Source organism: Megalopta genalis, chromosome 3, assembly GCF_051020955.1.
Source record: "Megalopta genalis isolate 19385.01 chromosome 3, iyMegGena1_principal, whole genome shotgun sequence".
Lineage (NCBI taxonomy): Eukaryota > Metazoa > Arthropoda > Insecta > Hymenoptera > Halictidae > Megalopta > Megalopta genalis.
This window is the reverse complement of record NC_135015.1, coordinates 15,834,906-15,853,199: the sequence shown is the minus strand read 5'-3', so window position 1 is coordinate 15,853,199 and position 18,294 is coordinate 15,834,906. Positions and strand designations below refer to the sequence as shown.

The 18,294-nt window shown below is 41.8% G+C and overlaps 2 protein-coding genes across 5 annotated transcripts in view; one reads left to right on the top strand and one right to left on the bottom strand.

Moving 5' to 3' along the window:
* The first annotated feature begins 8,392 nt into the window (after window positions 1-8,392).
* On the top strand, window positions 8,393-15,313 carry LOC117229638 (uncharacterized). Of its 3 annotated transcripts, XM_033486229.2 has the most exons (9): window positions 8,393-8,540; window positions 8,623-8,908; window positions 9,260-9,362; window positions 9,873-10,097; window positions 10,888-11,064; window positions 11,128-11,318; window positions 13,219-13,595; window positions 14,353-14,631; window positions 14,746-15,313. In XM_033486229.2, the coding sequence occupies exons 1-7, from the start codon at window positions 8,510-8,512 to the stop codon at window positions 13,508-13,510; spliced, it is 1,305 nt and encodes a 434-aa protein (XP_033342120.2). In that variant the 5' UTR covers window positions 8,393-8,509; the 3' UTR covers window positions 13,511-13,595; window positions 14,353-14,631; window positions 14,746-15,313. The 3 variants fall into 3 exon arrangements, with proteins under 3 accessions (XP_033342120.2, XP_076376309.1, XP_076376310.1); XM_076520194.1 differs by having other exon boundaries at window positions 14,353-15,313; XM_076520195.1 differs by having other exon boundaries at window positions 14,273-15,313.
* The window catches only part of LOC143259157 (GTP cyclohydrolase 1), a 28,589-nt gene continuing 24,921 nt past the window's right edge, over window positions 14,627-18,294 (bottom strand). For both annotated transcript variants that reach the window (XM_076520199.1, XM_076520198.1), the window contains one exon: window positions 14,627-17,854. In XM_076520199.1, the coding sequence (XP_076376314.1) occupies window positions 17,725-17,854 (130 nt within the window). In that variant the 3' untranslated portion in view covers window positions 14,627-17,724. The remainder of the gene's footprint in view (window positions 17,855-18,294) is intronic.

The window sequence follows — 18,294 nt, the reverse complement described above, 5'->3', positions numbered from 1 at the left end:
GCCTTCTGCTGTGGCGGAGTCAAAGACGAGACGCGAAAAAGTAATGCTAAGGCAATACTACTGGACATATGCGAAATTAGCGACTCGGGTACCTCGGGAACGCTACCCCCCGTGCCCCCCACGGGCGCTCCCGTGGGTCGGAGGCCCCTGAGGAAACTTAACCCCTTGCCGTACCATGCTCTCTAAATTTATGATGACAAGAATTCTCCCGATTGTAATTATTTCTCTGAAGGAGAAGAATATTTCTAATTATTGTGAGACTACGTTTCATTGAACAAGTAAATATTGTATTGAAAAGAAGAGAAATTTAGACGAAATTGGAAGAATAAAATAATGTTCATTCTTAAGAAAAATCTTTAGTAAAAGCTAGACCCGTTAAAGTAAGGCAGGAGGTTAAGAATCTTAAACTAAGTCACACACACTTATTAACTAACTCGCACGCACTTATTAACTAAGACGCATCCCTCGGCGGATGATAATCCCACGATGGATGATAATCTCTCTGTAATGAACCTGAAACCATTGAGTTCAAGTTAGTCTGAATATATAGCGAAATAGGAAACCTGAGACCAGCACAGGAGTGCCGTGTTAACCCACAGACGAATGCAATTTGTGTGAAAATCATTGGAAACGAAATCGTTTCGGCCGATCTTTCGGCCGATGATCCTCCCTCGCGGATGATAAATCGTCGGCGCATGATAATCTCGGCAGAAGGAGTTCGAAGACTTGGACATAAGTAACGTGTATCGCGATTTTACGCCAACTGCTACGACTTGTAAATTCTCGGATCGAAAAAATGAATTCCTACTGCACGCAGTGGTTTCGCGGGCATTTGCACCACGTGCTCGGTCCTGGCCTAAAAAAGTCCGAAGAGGTACGAATAAAATATTCTCGCTCCCTGTGATGACGATCGTCCAGTGCTTCGCAAGGATATTGTCTGCGAATATAAGAATTACAATTTAATTTTGGATGTCAGAGAGGAAATCAAAATGAAAGTGGCAAAGAAACGCGGACTCCTTTCTCGCGACGCTAATCCACGAGAATTAGAAGTGGATATTAATTCGTGCTAATTCGTCTAAATATTAAATCCGATGTTAATTCGTCAGATCCGGAAGCGAAAACACCCGCGAGCTTTGATTTGTTTTCACGCAACTCTAAAGGGAATCGTCGACGATTGCGAGACAATGCTGCGATCCTTGGAACGGCAACTCGCAGTGCGGCATTTATTTCGCGACTCTAACACAACGCGTTGGCAGTTTTCGCAATTCTGATACAACGCATTGGCAATTTTTCGCGACGCTAATACAACGCTTTGTTAATTTCGTCTCGCGACTCTAAGGAAAATCGCGAATGCCTGCACTGCGGAGCGTTGCAACTGCGGCATGGGCTCTGAAAGACGAACGAAGCTACTGCAACGCGATTATTCTCGCAACGCTAACTTCGAAACTAATTCGAAGACAAAACGCGATAATTCATTTCGCAACGCTAGGATGGAAAAATCGCGATGTGCCCAACCCAGCTGATCGTTGGGACCTCGGTCCATTGTTGCAACTGCGGAATGGGCGCCTGAAAAGACGAACGAAGCTACTGGCAACGCGATTATTTCGACGCTACGCTAATGCATCGAACAGAAATCCGAAAGATTTAACTTTACTTTCTGGAAAGAACGAGTCTGTAGACTTCGAGAAATCTGATAGAATTGCAAAGTTGAAACGCGATTAGTTCGCAACGCTATATTCAAAGCTATTGTGCTTGATAATACAAAGAAAACTCGCGTCTATTTTATTCGCAACGCTATGATTTCTGTTCGAAATTAATTATAGCAACGCGTGAATAATTCGCAACGCTATGGCAAGTCGCGGATGTGCCCATCCGAGTTGTTGTTGGGGCGGCGAGGCCCTTCGTTGCAGCTGCAGCATGGGCGCCTGAAAAGTCGGAAGGTAAACTATTGCAACGCGATTGTGTTGTCGCGACGCTAATTCAATGAACAGAGATGCAAAAGCGAGTGGACTTTGATGATCTTCGAAAATTTCAAACTTGAAACGCGAGCGTACTTAGTCGCAACGCTATCTTTGACGCGTCTTGCATGTCGAACCAAATGAAATCGCGAATCTTTCATTCGCGACGCTATACTTTGAATAATTAATTTCGATGCTAATGATAATCGCGATGGTTTTATTCGTGACGCTAATTTTCATCTCTGTTAAAAATGAAGTGAAACAACGCGAGATTATTTCGCAACGCTATTGCAAGTCGCGGATGTGCCCATCTGCGCTGATCGTTGGGTTGGCAAAGCCTACCCGAATACTACTATTGCTATGACAAGAACTACTATTGCTATGACAAGAACTACTATTGCTATTGCAGCGAGTACAGTGACCAATTAACAATACATATACATAATAATAAACATGATAATATACACCATAAGTTTTGTCTTACGATAGTATTAACCTGAAAATAAAGAATCTGAAAATAAAGAACCTGAAAATCCTAGCTAAAATGGGGTTATTAGTTTCGAATTATTCGTCAAAATTAATCTGTTTCGATGACTACGCGTGAATTTAATTGCTCGAGAAGTAACGGCAATAGCAATGGCAAAAAAGTAATGGAAGTAACGATGATAGAGGTATTGGCGAGGGTAACGGCAATAGTAATGTCAAAAATTTAATGGAAGTAACAATGACAGAAGTATTGGCAAGGGTAACGGCAATTGAATTCGAACGGAAAACGCAAGTCTTTAAAAAGAATACATCCTAACTAAATATACAATAGAATTCGCAACAAGTATGTGGTCACTGTACTCGAAAAAATTGAGAGAACTACTGGTCAAATAAGATCGACTTACATTACGATGCGATGTTGGTCCTGGAATTTGTGTGTAGTAGGAAGAAGTAGAAGAGAGTAGCAGCGTAGAGAGAGTAGCAGCGTAGAGAGAGTAGCAGCGTAGAGAGAGTAGCATCATCAAGAAGTGTCCAAGTTTCCATAGCACACGCATTTAAGATTTTAATCGAAAATATTAATTTCCATTCGCGGAAAAGATTTAGAAATTATCGGAAACCATTTGGAAATTCGCGTTGAAATTAGAGATACGATTTTGACAAATAAATATTAATAATTTTACCGAATGTTAAGCAAATTTAGATTCGAATTAGATAGAAAATTAATTAACATTGATTTTAGAAGGAAGCAGAACGAATTTCGATTAACAATAAACTTTCCGAAAAATAAAATTTATTGTGCACTGCCTGACACGTGTGAAAATATCCAATTTACTTCGATTCTGTACACTTTCTGTTATATTCTATTATAGTAGTTGTTCCAACAATTAATTAAGTAATTTAACGCAATAACGTTCCTTGAAAATTATATTATATCTTTATTCTTAACAATTTAATTTATAATAATATCACTTTTGCAAGAGCTTTCCTTGAATGCAACTGATTCTTCCACTAAACGAGTAACGACTAATCGAGCAATGACATTGAGCCGAGCAAGCACGAAGGGTACACACCCCACCCCCACCCCAATGACTTTGACGATCGACATTATTGGAAGAGCTATCTTGAAACACGTCTGATTCCACCATTAGTCAAGTCCCGACTGATTGAGCTTTGACATTCAGCCGAGCGAGCACGAAGGGTACACCCCCCCCCCCCTCCCAATGACTTTGACGATCGACATTATTGAAAGAGCTATCTTGAAACACGTCTGATTCCACCATTAGTCAAGTCCCGACTGATTGAGCTTTGACATTCAGCCGAGCTAGCACGAAGGGTACACCCCCCCGCCCCCCCCAATGACTTTGACGATCGACATTATTGGAAGAGCTATCTTGAAACACGTCTGATTCCACCATTAGTCAAGTCCCGACTGATTGAGCTTTGACATTCAGCCGAGCGAGCACGAAGGGTACACCCCCCCCCCCTCCCAATGACTTTGACGATCGACATTATTGAAAGAGCTATCTTGAAACACGTCTGATTCCACCATTAGTCAAGTCCCGACTGATTGAGCTTTGACATTCAGCCGAGCTAGCACGAAGGGTACACCCCCCCGCCCCCCCCAATGACTTTGACGATCGACATTATTGGAAGAGCTATCTTGAAACACGTCTGATTCCACCATTAGTCAAGTCCCGACTGATTGAGCTTTGACATTCAGCCGAGCGAGCACGAAGGGTACACCCCCCCGCCCCCCCCCCAATGACTTTGACGATCGACATTATTGGAAGAGCTATCTTGAAACACGTCTGATTCCACCATTAGTCAAGTCCCGACTGATTGAGCTTTGACATTCAGCCGAGCGAGCACGAAGGGTACACCCCCCCGCCCCCCTCCCAATGACTTTGACGATCGACATTATTGGAAAAGCTATCTTGAAACACGTCTGATTCCACCATTAGTCAAGTCCCGACTGATTGAGCTTTGACATTCAGCCGAGCGAGCACGAAGGGTACACCCCCCCGCCCCCCCCCCCCAATGACTTTGACGATCGACATTATTGGAAGAGCTATCTTGAAACACGTCTGATTCCACCATTAGTCAAGTCCCGACTGATTGAGCTTTGACATTCAGCCGAGCGAGCACGAAGGGTACACCCCCCCGCCCCCCCCCCCCAATGACTTTGACGATCGACATTATTGGAAGAGCTATCTTGAAACACGTCTGATTCCACCATTAGTCAAGTCCCGACTGATTGAGCTTTGACATTCAGCCGAGCGAGCACGAAGGGTACACCCCCCCGCCCCCCCCCCCCCAATGACTTTGACGATCGACATTATTGGAAGAGCTATCTTGAAACACGTCTGATTCCACCATTAGTCAAGTCCCGACTGATTGAGCTTTGACATTCAGCCGAGCGAGCACGAAGGGTACACCCCCCCGCCCCCCCCCAATGACTTTGACGATCGACATTATTGGAAGAGCTATCTTGAAACACGTCTGATTCCACCATTAGTCAAGTCCCGACTGATTGAGCTTTGACATTCAGCCGAGCGAGCACGAAGGGTACACCCCCCCGCCCCCCCCCAATGACTTTGACGATCGACATTATTGGAAGAGCTATCTTGAAACACGTCTGATTCCACCATTAGTCAAGTCCCGACTGATTGAGCTTTGACATTCAGCCGAGCGAGCACGAAGGGTACACCCCCCCCCCCCCCTCCCAATGACTTTGACGATCGACATTATTGGAAGAGCTATCTTGAAACACGTCTGATTCCACCATTAGTCAAGTCCCGACTGATTGAGCTTTGACATTCAGCCGAGCGAGCACGAAGGGTACACCCCCCCCCCCCTCCCAATGACTTTGACGATCGACATTATTGGAAGAGCTATCTTGAAACACGTCTGATTCCACCATTAGTCAAGTCCCGACTGATTGAGCTTTGACATTCAGCCGAGCTAGCACGAAGGGTACACCCCCCCGCCCCCCCAATGACTTTGACGATCGACATTATTGGAAGAGCTATCTTGAAACACGTCTGATTCCACCATTAGTCAAGTCCCGACTGATTGAGCTTTGACATTCAGCCGAGCTAGCACGAAGGGTACACCCCCCCCCCGCCCCCCCCCAATGACTTTGACGATCGACATTATTGGAAGAGCTATCTTGAAACACGTCTGATTCCACCATTAGTCAAGTCCCGACTGATTGAGCTTTGACATTCAGCCGAGCGAGCACGAAGGGTACACCCCCCCGCCCCCCCCCCCAATGACTTCGACGATCGACATTATTGGAAGAGCTATCTTGAAACACGTCTGATTCCACCATTAGTCAAGTCCCGACTGATTGAGCTTTGACATTCAGCCGAGCTAGCACGAAGGGTACACCCCCCCGCCCCCCCAATGACTTTGACGATCGACATTATTGGAAGAGCTATCTTGAAACACGTCTGATTCCACCATTAGTCAAGTCCCGACTGATTGAGCTTTGACATTCAGCCGAGCTAGCACGAAGGGTACACCCCCCCCCGCCCCCCCCCCCCCCCAATGACTTTGACGATCGACATTATTGGAAGAGCTATCTTGAAACACGTCTGATTCCACCATTAGTCAAGTCCCGACTGATTGAGCTTTGACATTCAGCCGAGCGAGCACGAAGGGTACACCCCCCCGCCCCCCCCCCCAATGACTTCGACGATCGACATTATTGGAAGAGCTATCTTGAAACACGTCTGATTCCACCATTAGTCAAGTCCCGACTGATTGAGCTTTGACATTCAGCCGAGCGAGCACGAAGGGTACACCCCCCCGCCCCCCCCCCAATGACTTTGACGATTGACATTATTGGAAGAGCTATCTTGAAACACGTCTGATTCCACCATTAGTCAAGTCCCGACTAATTCAGCTTTGACTTTGAGCCGAGCGAGCGCGAAGGGTACACCCCCCCCCCCCCAATGACATTGACAATCGACGATCGCGCGATCGACGGCGATCGATAATATCGATAATTTTGATTATTTCCAATGATTTAATATTTGCGGTAATTTATTTTGCAATAATGCTATCCGGTGCCCGAAAAATTATTTCATCACTTAAATTGCTCATGAAAAGTACCAACGAGGTTTAATTAACAAGAGATTTGCATAAATCGATCGGTGAGTTATTAAATCGAATTTCCTTTGTTAATAAATTTACTATTTCTCGACTCTTAATATTTATAACAATTCTGTTTGTTAGAAGTTTGGTCAAGCACCTTACTGGCTATTTTGCTATTTAATTTGTTAGTGAAAATAATCGATAGAATCGGACACATGGAGTAATATTACGAGCACGAATGATTCGAGAAATTGTTGCAGCAGACGAGCTTCGTTGATAAATCGATTGCTTTCCGATGTTTAATATTAACGAGAATCCTTATTGAAAATGATATTATTAAATAATCCCGTGGCTATTTCGTCGTATCATTTCGTAATGCAAATAATTAATAACGTCAAACATGCACAGTGATTTTAAAACCACGAATGTGTCGAAGAATCTTTTACATCGCAAATGTTCTACTGATAAATTTCTTAATTGTTTAATGGTTTCTCTAATTGTTTAATGATTATAAGAATTTCTTTTCCTAATGGAAAAAAACTCTCTTGTTTGTTTCACTATCTAACGTTTAAACAAAATTAACTAACACAACACGCAATAAAGGAACACTTTCGAAGTATATACATATTTATATTAGGTAATCCACTTCTATATGGATGTTAGACTGTTAGAGATGGATGTTTTCATACTTTAATATAAATATCAACAATTAAATCAAAAACTGTTTTCAAGATTTATTTTCCATATTCATCAAAAATATCAATAAAAGTTAAAAATGATTAGTTTCTAAATATTGTTAGTGAAAATTCCATTACAATACCTGCACCGGTACAAAAGTTATAAGAAAATCTCACTGCGTTTCTCGATCCGGAGAATATTTCTATTTGAATTGAGTTTCTTTTTCATTCCTAATAACAGAAAACGCCGGTGGGTCCATCTCATATTTATCAAGCAGCTACACATCTCTAGATAATACCATTTATGCAACGAAATCTGTACAGCAGATATCAACCTGCTGAATCCGTGAAGTCACGCGAACCGAAGTAGAGCTTCCAGCTTTCTCCACAAGAGGCGTCGCTATCGTTTAAACAGCAATTGATTCTTGCCGGACTTTGCATTGACTCTTATAGGAAAAGCGGCACGAAATATCTGTTCTGGTATTCGATATTGAAACACGAAATGAAAAATTGTTTATAAATAATTAATTACTACGCGATTATGTGAAAAGTGGGTATAGATCCGTTGCTAGGAATCTCCTCTACGTTTTCCAATTATACGAATAAAATAGAATTCGAAATCTTGCCGAAAAAATTAATAAATTCCGATCGCTGACTCGGTGGAAAATGTCTCGATCTCAAAGGACTGCACCGAATCGATTTTAGAATATATTCTCGTAGAAATTAACGAACTTTAAAGGGCTCAAAATAAAGCTGCGCGAATGTACTTTAATACAGGAACATTGCAACTTGAAACTAATTAGGATGGTAAATTAAAAATCGAATCTTAAAGCAACAGTTTAATACATAATATATAATATGTAATATAATATATATAATAAATAATAATAATATAATAATATATATAGTAAATATATAATAATAATAATATAATATAATATATATAATAAATAATAAATAATAATATAATAATATATAATATATATTATAATAATTATTTAATATATATTATAATAATATATAATACAATATATAATAATACAATATAATAAAACAGTTACAATAAAGAAGAAAGCACAATTACCATTCTCCTATACCGTGCTGTATTATAGTTCACCAATTTCCAAAAGCCATAAAACAACTGACAATTACCGCAACGTTCAACGTCCGCAGTTTCACGCAAACCTGTTAAAATGATCCCTCAAAATCACGTGTAAATTAACCAAACGGAGTCGGCCGTTTCGGGACACACATTTCATTATGATCCTGATACATTGGCGTTGAATCAAAATGTCACGCTCATTGAACACGTCCAGAACCGGTAAGATCGTTGTGCCTGCGATCAGCCGGACGAACGCGGTTATTAAACGTCCGATTCACTGTAATTAACCGATCACTTGCAGCGGTCGACGTGAACCGGAAACCATCCAAAATGCTAAAATGTAAGCGGTCGGCCAGCGGTACGGGACGTAAATCCTTGTCGAACATGGAAATCGTAGCTCGGTTAATGGGTGGCGCGGACATATCGGAACCTGCGGAAGAAACGTCGAGCGTGTCGGAGGACAAAGTTTCAGAATTGGTGACTACTGTGGAGAGCAGAGGAGAGTCCGTCGCTTCGCAAGCTGCGAAACCCGCGACCACGGGCGGACCGTGCTGCACTTGTATCGCACAGGTGCCAGGGTCCGTTGGGTAAGAGGTTCATCGTTTTTTACGAATGGAGAGGATCCAGAGATTTCCCTTAACGCGTTGACCGTCGCGCCAACAACACAAAAGATTTCGTCGAATTGACGCGCCTTAACTAATCGAGTTAAAGTCGAAAAATTATAAGTCGTATGACACCGTCAATTACCTGCTCAACATTCTTACGTTTTGCAGATCCTAATAAGACTAGGAAGATCTAACAGATTAACGTAGAAATTAACTTTCGAGTCCGTGAAAATGATCCCGCGACCTACGCGAAGTTAACGCGACAGCCAAAGCGTTAATAATAATAATATTTGATCGTTAATAATTTAATAATTATTGATAATGAATAACCAGAGACAAGAAGATGGACGAAATGATCGACTTCGTGCAGGAGAACTTGCAAGAAGCCGGTAAAGCATTGGCCACCTTAGGCGAGAACTTTGAACACGATTCAAAGGTTAAATTGCTTTTGCACGCAAGTAGAACCATGATAAAATTGGAAAGACTTGGGGGAGTGTTTCAGAGATGACACAACGACGAAAGACGCTTTATAAAGTTGCTTGTATACTGTAGCTCGTGGTGTTAGATTCGTTGACCTGGTTCAAGTGACTATTTCGTTTTCGACACCATCATCTTTTTTAAATGAAATCGTCGAAATACCGCGCCGATTTTCGTGGAAGTCTCGACCCTGAGATCTAGACAGCTGATCTTTATGCAAAATAACATCTTTCCGCGTGAATTTCAAGCAGCGCGAGTCTCTTTCTGACGATTTATCGTATCAATTTTCGTAATAAATGCATAAAATCCGCAGTCGAGAAAGCGACGCTCTCCGATTTGACGCGATCTAACATTCTAAACGAACTCCTTGCATTTCCGATTCATTCGTCCCGGCGAACGGGATTCTAATTCGTTATTGTTTGCCCCCGGATCGTCCGTTCTCCCGGGATTGGCGTTCTTCTCGTAAAAGCTGATGTTCGTCGACATACTCGGTCGGATTCAACAATGGACGGCTATAGTTGAGAAGAAGCTGGAGGACTGCAAGAAGGCGCTCGAAAAAATGCGCAGGGAGCTGATGGCGCGGCTTTGCGAGATCGAGAATCTGAAGAAGAAGTTGGCGGAATGCGAGGCGGAACGCGACGCGGAACGCCATGCGGAGCACAAAGAGACGGTGCTGGAACCAGAGGTGCAAGAGGTGCAGCCGGAGATTTTGTTACTACATACATATACCTTTGGCTAAAAATTATTCTACCTTGCGCGAACACAATAATTAGACTGCGGACTTTGTGCATTCACTAGCAGATGGAATTTGATACCGTCGACGGATTCGCCGAACCTATAAAAGCGAAAGAGAATTACGTTCAGCTCGTGTTTCTCACGGTCGACGCGAAAGATCCTTATTTCGCATGAAGATCCGTAGTCTAGCGATCGTGGTTGCAAATGTTTCCCTCGCGCTCCCATAAATTCCAAAAATTATGAATCTCCACACGAAAATTATTTTGAAGGTTTAATTAAACTTTAGTATATATTAAACTTTAGTTAATACATATAATTAAACTTTATATATAACTTTATATAATATTATTATCTATAACTTTATATATATATATATATATATATATATATATATATATATATATATATATATTATTTATTATATATTATATTATTATATATAACTTTATATATAATTAAACTTTAGTTTGAATTTCAAATACAATTTAAAACAATACTTCACGCGACACGGTAAAACGATTCAATTTTTGTTGAAACTTTTTTAAACATCGTCTGCTATTTTCGAGATATCTCGCGAAGAAGAACGTATTTTTTCGACGGCTGTTTTCACCATTTTAAACCGCGCGATGAGCATCAAATCAAAAGTTGCGGTTTTATTAGGCATGCTCTTCGTAATTTTCGAATGTTACCAAGATATTGCGAATATATAGGTGTCTGGAAAATTCTGACGCATAATAATTTAACTATAGAAGGAAATTGAAGAAGAGCCTGTGATACAAGATTCCAAGGCTGAGGTAATTGCCGAGCAACGAAGTGTCGAACCGCCGCCGCCGCCGCCGCCGATGCAAACTGTGGAGATCGTTTGCACCGACGCGGCCATTCAATCGATCATGAAGGACAAGGACAGAATGAGACGAGAGCTCGAGGTACGATCGGATAATGTTCTCTGTAGCGTGAAAATATTCATTTCGAGTCACTATGTTGAGCAGCTGGAAGCGGAAATAACGCGGCTGAAGAGGGAGAACCAGCGTATCATCAGAGAACGCGCAGAATACGAAAACGCGATACAAAGAGCGCTTTTGCGAGGCGTTTCCTGTTTGAACGTCGAGGCCTTGAGGGTGTTGAGGTCTCCGCCGATCCCGTGTTGCACCCCTTGCAGCCCTTGTCCCCCTGGCAATGCGTTCGTAAAAATATTCCTTCCTTTATCTAGTTGTTAACACGTGAAGTAAAATTGCCACAAAAGCAAAGTAATTTAAGTAATCAAACTAATACTTGATGGTTAAAATTCAGCGTAGAAAATATAGTAGCTATTTTAGCTCTCTCGCAGTCTAAACGATATTCAGTTTGTTCGAATATGTTACAATAAAAATGAATTTTTAGAAGTAGTCAAAAAATGGGAACACTGCTGAAGGCTGGAGAGCATTTTCAGGAATTTTTTTTTAGACGAGCAGTGCAAGTAAATCGTCTCGGTGCTTATCGTTGTCAATGTTTAACTTTCATAGAGTGTACACAAATATTTTCAGCTAAATTCGGTCGTTCGTTTACTGTGGATCACTTGTCGAAACGTAAATTGCATTTAAGAGAACGAAAGAGAAAGAAAAGAACTTAAATTGCATTTAAGAGAACAAAATTGCATTTAAACAGATCGAATCTTCAATGAAGAAGTTGGCTAAAAAAATCGTTCGATAGTTCTCCTGTCCGTAAAAAATTCTGTTAATAATTTTTCTTAATTCTCAATTTTTGTATCTATGCCTGAAGGCCAAAAGTATTCGGTTACATTGTGCGTGTGTGTGTGTGTCATTTAATTGTGTCTCTCCGTTCAATGCCAAAAATCGTGCGAGATCGCGAAGTAGTTAAACTCCACGGAACGTATTTCATCAGAAATTTCGTAACAATATCGGCTTCTCTTTCTTCCAGTATCTTTTTTTTTTTTTTTTTATTGCAGCCGATCGGTCGTGCAATCGATAATGTGTATGTATTTTCGTTACGACAACCGATACGCAATTTCTTCGCTCCATTGCCTGAAGATATCAATGAGTCACCTTTTCGGAGTTCAGAACAGTGTGTAATATGTAGCTTCTGCAAATCGCCGGCTAACTGGCACGAGACCTCGCTCGCCGCACCTTGGCTCTTTCGATTAGCCTTTCAAAATTTCACCTCTTGCGACTGGCCAGCTCTGTGCTCTAAGCCGAGGCCAATGGGACCACGTCGAAGTCGATTCACAGCGTCAGGAAAAAAATAAATTGGACGCCAAGCTTGGTCGTCAATTTCGTTGATCGATTTCGGGACAAGGTCCATCCTGATCAGACCTTGGTGAAACGGAGTTGCGAACAGACTGTTTGGTCTCTGTGCAAGATAAAAAGTGTCTTTGTCGATAGCGAGACAGGGGCTAAACTATATTTTTCCTTTTAATTGTTGTAGACAGTTAAAGAGCTGCATCGATATTTCTGACCTCTTTTGATCTTCCTCAGACTCAGGTCAACCATATATGGGAACCGAAATCAGAATGATAACTGAACGTCGATTAATCGAACTGAATTTTCCTCGATCTTTGTTATTTAGATCTCTGATTATTCCAAGTAATAATGATGAAACTGTTGCAGTACTTCGATTAAACCTCGATCTATCATTTTACACTATTAATAATAATAATAATAATATAATAATAATAATATAATAATAATAATAATAATAATAATAATAATAATAATAATAATAATAATAATAATAATAATAATAATAATAATAATAATTTACTTAAAATGAAAAGAAATTAACTATCAATTTTGAATTCAGATAATCGAAGTAGTACAGTTGAAACTTGGTACTTTCGATAAGAAATTCTAATAATTATTTGCAATAAAGCTTGTCCTCTAAACGCAATTCTTTAAATTGAAACCTTTGTACCGGGTGTCAAGAAATTATATGTCTCGATCACCATACCGTGAGTCCCCATCTACAATTTTTTAGTGGCCACGACGTATAATTTTCTGACGCTTTGAACAACAATTTGAGCCGAGATTTTCGGAATCGTTTCAAGCCACGATCCTGACTGATCTATGTTTCACTGTGACCATCAGGGAGGCAACCGTGTGCAAGAGGGTCGCTTCGAACGGGATGTCCAGAGGTTGCGTCACTCAACGAAGTGTCAGCGGAAAATGCGTTCGAGAGCCAATGACGGCGAAACGACCCTGTGGCAGTCCGTGTTGTTCGGCTGGTCGGAACCGGAAGACAGCGTCCAGCAACAGCATGATCTTCCTTCTTCATCAAGGCGACGCAGAAAACCTCTGTGTCACTGACACTCCGCCGCCTCGGGTCTGCGGTCAGCCTGTCATGAAGAAGATCGAGATACCACCGTGCCCGAGGTTCTGATCACCGCTTTCTCCTTTCCCGAAGGACTATCCACCGTTTCACCGCGGAACCGGAAGCACCTCGGCCAGAGCAGTCGCTCCTTCCGGTAATTAGTGGACTCGCATTTTTTACGCGACCGTTTTAAGTGCTGTTCCCGGAGACCGAGATCCGAGAGCAATTTTATTAGATCATCATGCACTCGCGACGTACCTGAATTTGTAAAGTAAAGAGATCGTTCACATTTTTATTCGATTTCGTGCTGTAAGAAATCTTTCACCGTTGACAGACATTTTTCCTTATTATATTTTGAGAATTTTTGTGCAGCTGTGACATACGCGCATTTGTAAGGTAAAGATTGCTTATATTTTTATTTGGTTTTGCAACGTGCGGAATCTTCTAGGCGAAGAAAGGTATTTTTCCTTATTTTAGTTCTCTTAAGATTCTTAAGAATAAGAATTTTGTTCAATTGAATCCTCAACAATTGTGCTATGTAAAGCTAGCGATTAGGAATCTTTTTGTAAACGATAGTCTTGAAAGAAATTGTTGGATTCTGTTCCTGGGAGAATGACTTATTGGGATAATTAAGATTGCGCTTGCCGTTGCGGGCATTATTGCAAAGTCTTTCGCCATGAATTCTAGATTTTTATAATGTAACGTATGAAAATTAACAGTCAAATGACTCGCAGCATATTTACGATGTATAAAAACCCTCGGAGGAAATACTAGGACATCCGTACAGCACACAGATTGGCGCCGAGATAAACGGGCGTGTTGTCGTTTCAGAAGGCAAAAAGCTTGTCAAGATCTCCGATAACGGTACGCGTATTTCCCTGCGTTTGTAATGCATCGATTGTGCGTCGCAGATGCAACCCGGTGAAAATGCAATCTCGACGACGTTCTCGGAGTACGTCATCGCGGTGAAATGTCGCGCGTGACGTTGAGTTCGGCAGCGGTCAGCAACGTCGTGCCATCGGAAGAAGTAAAAGTTCGCGATACCGGGAAACGCGAACCGTTCGCGCGACCGTTTCGTTCTCGTTTTTTAAACGCTTTTGGGAAAGCTCGTGGGAAAAGCCATGGAAATCGACTGGGTGGCTCCATGGAAATCGACATCGGAAAGCAGAAATTGACGAACAACACTGAAAGTATAAATATAACTTTATATAACATTGTCACAAAAATATTATAAATATTAAACATTCATTCTCATAAATAACATTAAGATATTCTTTTCGTTTTGTTGAATGTCGGAAAAATAGAATCGAACGCTGCACCAAAAGTCGCGCAACATTCTCCGGACCTTCTCGAGTGACACCTTGAACCACGCCGCGATTGGAAGCTCAATGAATGCGCAATTAATTCGACGGTATTCGACAATAATACTTTGGAACGGATCTAGCATTCGTCGATCTTCCTTGGTCGATCTGCGATCATTCGAAGGGCTGACTGGCGATTCGGTGCACGGTGTAATAAATAAATTTCAACCCTCTGCGATCCAGATTGTCATTATTCGTGCTTCGATCGAAAGTGAAATTTATTCCATGGCCTCGTTAATGTTCAATTGAAAGAGGATCTGCCTTCAGAAATCATTTTATAAATTTCCAACGACTCGATTGTAAATCTGTGAATCTGTAACTCTGTAACATTGTAAATCTATGACCCTGTACATCTGTAACTCTTTGACTCTGTAAATCTGTAAATCTGTAAATCTGTAAATCTGTAAATCTGTAAATCAGCGAATCTGTAAATCTTATAGTAAATCATAGCGCATAGATTGCGTACGATTGTCCAAAGCAGAACGAAATAAAGTTGATTGCAGCGTTTCAATTAGGATTGGCGATCCGAAAGGAAGCAACGGGTCGCGAAAGGGTTAAAACGATCGGTTAAAGTGTCTTTAAGTACTCGGATCATCTCTTCCACGGTGTCACTATAAAAATACAATTCGAAAAACAAATGATGTGCTTCGACGGTACGTTATTTGTCGTTCGTCGTTCTCGGTGGAATGATATAGTTGCGGCAATAGCGCCGATACGAGGAAATCACATAAATTACACGACAATCAAATCAACTGTGGCACGCGGTCGCGTACATAGGATAAATAATTCTGTTCCTTTTCTTCCTTTTATACAGTTAAACGCTTCTGGACGCGCGATGTATGGCTGGAACATCGCGCCTCCGTACTTTCACCATAAAATTTCTCGCGCGTTCATTCTGACATGTCGCGAACACGGTTGTCCTCTCCTCCGCTCGGATCATTCGAACAGATGATACAAACAGCAAGAGATAAAGTAACGGAACGAACAACTTCAACACAATGGCTCTCGATGGTCCCTGTTGCGAAACGTTATGGCTGGGACGTTTCACAAACGAGAAACACGACCATCCGCTTCCGCAGGCCTACGGACTGTCTCTCAATGAACAGATGCGACCGAAAATTCGGCGTGTGCACGGTGCAGAAAGCAAGAGGTACCTTTCGCGATCGTAGACGAAAAGATCTCCAAATTCTGCGAGATTCTCGTTCGCAGATTCGAATGATTAATTTAGTAACAACTGAAACATTAGACTGCAGATTCTTCTGCACGAAATAAAAATTTCGTTACCTCTCTTTCTGCAAAAAGAGTGTCTCAAACCTCCGTTTCGGTTGCACGATTCATTGCGACACGTTCCGCATGGTACGTTTGCAGTTCGCAACCAGCCCGACGCATCGACGCGACGATGATTTTCAGAGAAACGGAGAGTATAGAATCTGGTATACGTGTTTTCTTTAAGAGACCGTTCGCTGAAAGCGTTTCGACGGTCGTACAGTCGTGGCCGGTCGAGAAAGCTCACCGTAGAATTTCCTAATTGCTTCGTCTCGTCGACGAAAACGCGGCTGCCCGACGAAACGACGCGTTCGTTACTTCTGTGGTATTACGTTGGCAACGCTACCAAAGGTATTCACAAGGTACAACAATCTAAACGGTCATTACAGCTGGTCCAGCAGCTGATAACGTTGCCGATACAGAGACTGCTTGGTGACCGGTCGAACTAGCTGCGAGAATGGCAGGATAACGGAAAGACGTCCAAAGCAAAGTCATGCAAATGTGTTCTCCTGTTCATTAACTTTGCTTCCAAGTCAGCTTATTATATTATTGCAACGAGTACCCTCTGAACCCTCGTACGCTCCTCAGAAATGGCATCAAAGACTCTAGGATGACACTTCGCTTTGCATTCACTTTATCTTTACACTATACATCAAATGTTGTACTATTAATAAAGTTATAGTTCAAAGAGGCACATCTTACGATAGATATTAAGTAATCAGAAAGCTGCCACGTTCACAGTGTGAAAAGAAAGATATGCTTTTCAATCTCAAATTGTATAAATCTTTAAACGTAATACAAATTTTCTGCATCGTGTGACAGTGATCGAACAGAAATCGTTCCTTGTAGTTCTACTTGCAATGTCACAGTTTAAAGTAGCACATCCTGTGAATCCTTTTACAGTGTCTGAACAAAAATAATTAGTGAATTTTCAGTCTGAGGAACGTACGAGGGTTGCAAAGCTTTCCAGTAGCTAACGCGTTAAGAGTCATTGAATGAAAAAAGAAACTGGCCACCACTCAAGGGCGCAAGAAGTATTTATACAAGCCGCGATTGTCGCTCGCAGGATTCCACTTGTCACGAAGCAGCCTGCGCGTTCCAAGAAGCATCGTCTAACTACTATAGATTCGCAGTGGTTCTCGAGCATCCCACGTTTATCGGCTCTGATTTCGCGAAACGATGCGCGAGTTCGATCGCCGGGCCGGAAAGTGACATTTTCCAATAACGCACGCAACTTTCCCACGTAAACGTGGTCGATCGAACTCGCGCAAGGTTTGCGCAGTTAACTACCGTATTGTCTCTGTGTCATTCGATCAGCAGTTTAAGGGCGTCCTGTTAAGAACGCGTTTTTTGGACGACGCCGGCCAACATTCGCCGCTCGTCCTGGGAACGTTGAATAAAATCGTTAATAGAGCTTTACCATTTTGTTTAACAACGTGGACACGGGTCCGATAATATTTCATCTTACGGAACAATCGAGGGAATGCCATCGAGTAAGCAACGCCGTCGGGATCGACTGCCTTTTGGAAGCATTTTTGAGGTAGCAGCGGGGCGAAACGTTTCGGGAGCAAGAATCGTGTCGGGGCCATCTTGGTTCCGTGGTCCCTCGATCAATGGTAACGGCATCGTCGGTGAAGAACAGCTCGGGGTCGCGTTTTACTTGTTCTGGACCAGGTTCAGGAATTCCTCGCGGGTTTTCGGGTCGTCGCGGAACACGCCAAGCATCGTCGACGTTACCGTTTTGCTGTTGATCTTCTGCACGCCTCTCATTACCATGCACATGTGCCTGCAACAGACCATCCAGTTCGTTATTCGTTCCGAAATCTTCGCTATTCTACAGTTCAAAATCAGTTTTGCGTCCTCAATAATTCCATAATAAATTCACATCTAAATCTTAGGATACATTAAATCTTAGGATAACTTGAGTAAAAATTCCACTGAACCAAATACTCATTTTAAACTCCTCAATAATCCCATAATAAATTCACCTCTAAATCGCAGAACACATTGTTCTTATATATTATTTTAAAGTCATTATTATTTTCATAATAGAGCAATAAGTTTTCAATTTCAACGTTTACGCGACTGATGTTGCAACGCCAGAGCATTTAGATAATTAAAAGAAGATTTATTGCCTTCAACATTTAAACCAACTAATGTACCATTCGGATCAACTGACTGTCTAACGTATATTAACGAGACATGAATAACGCATGGCCATTAAAA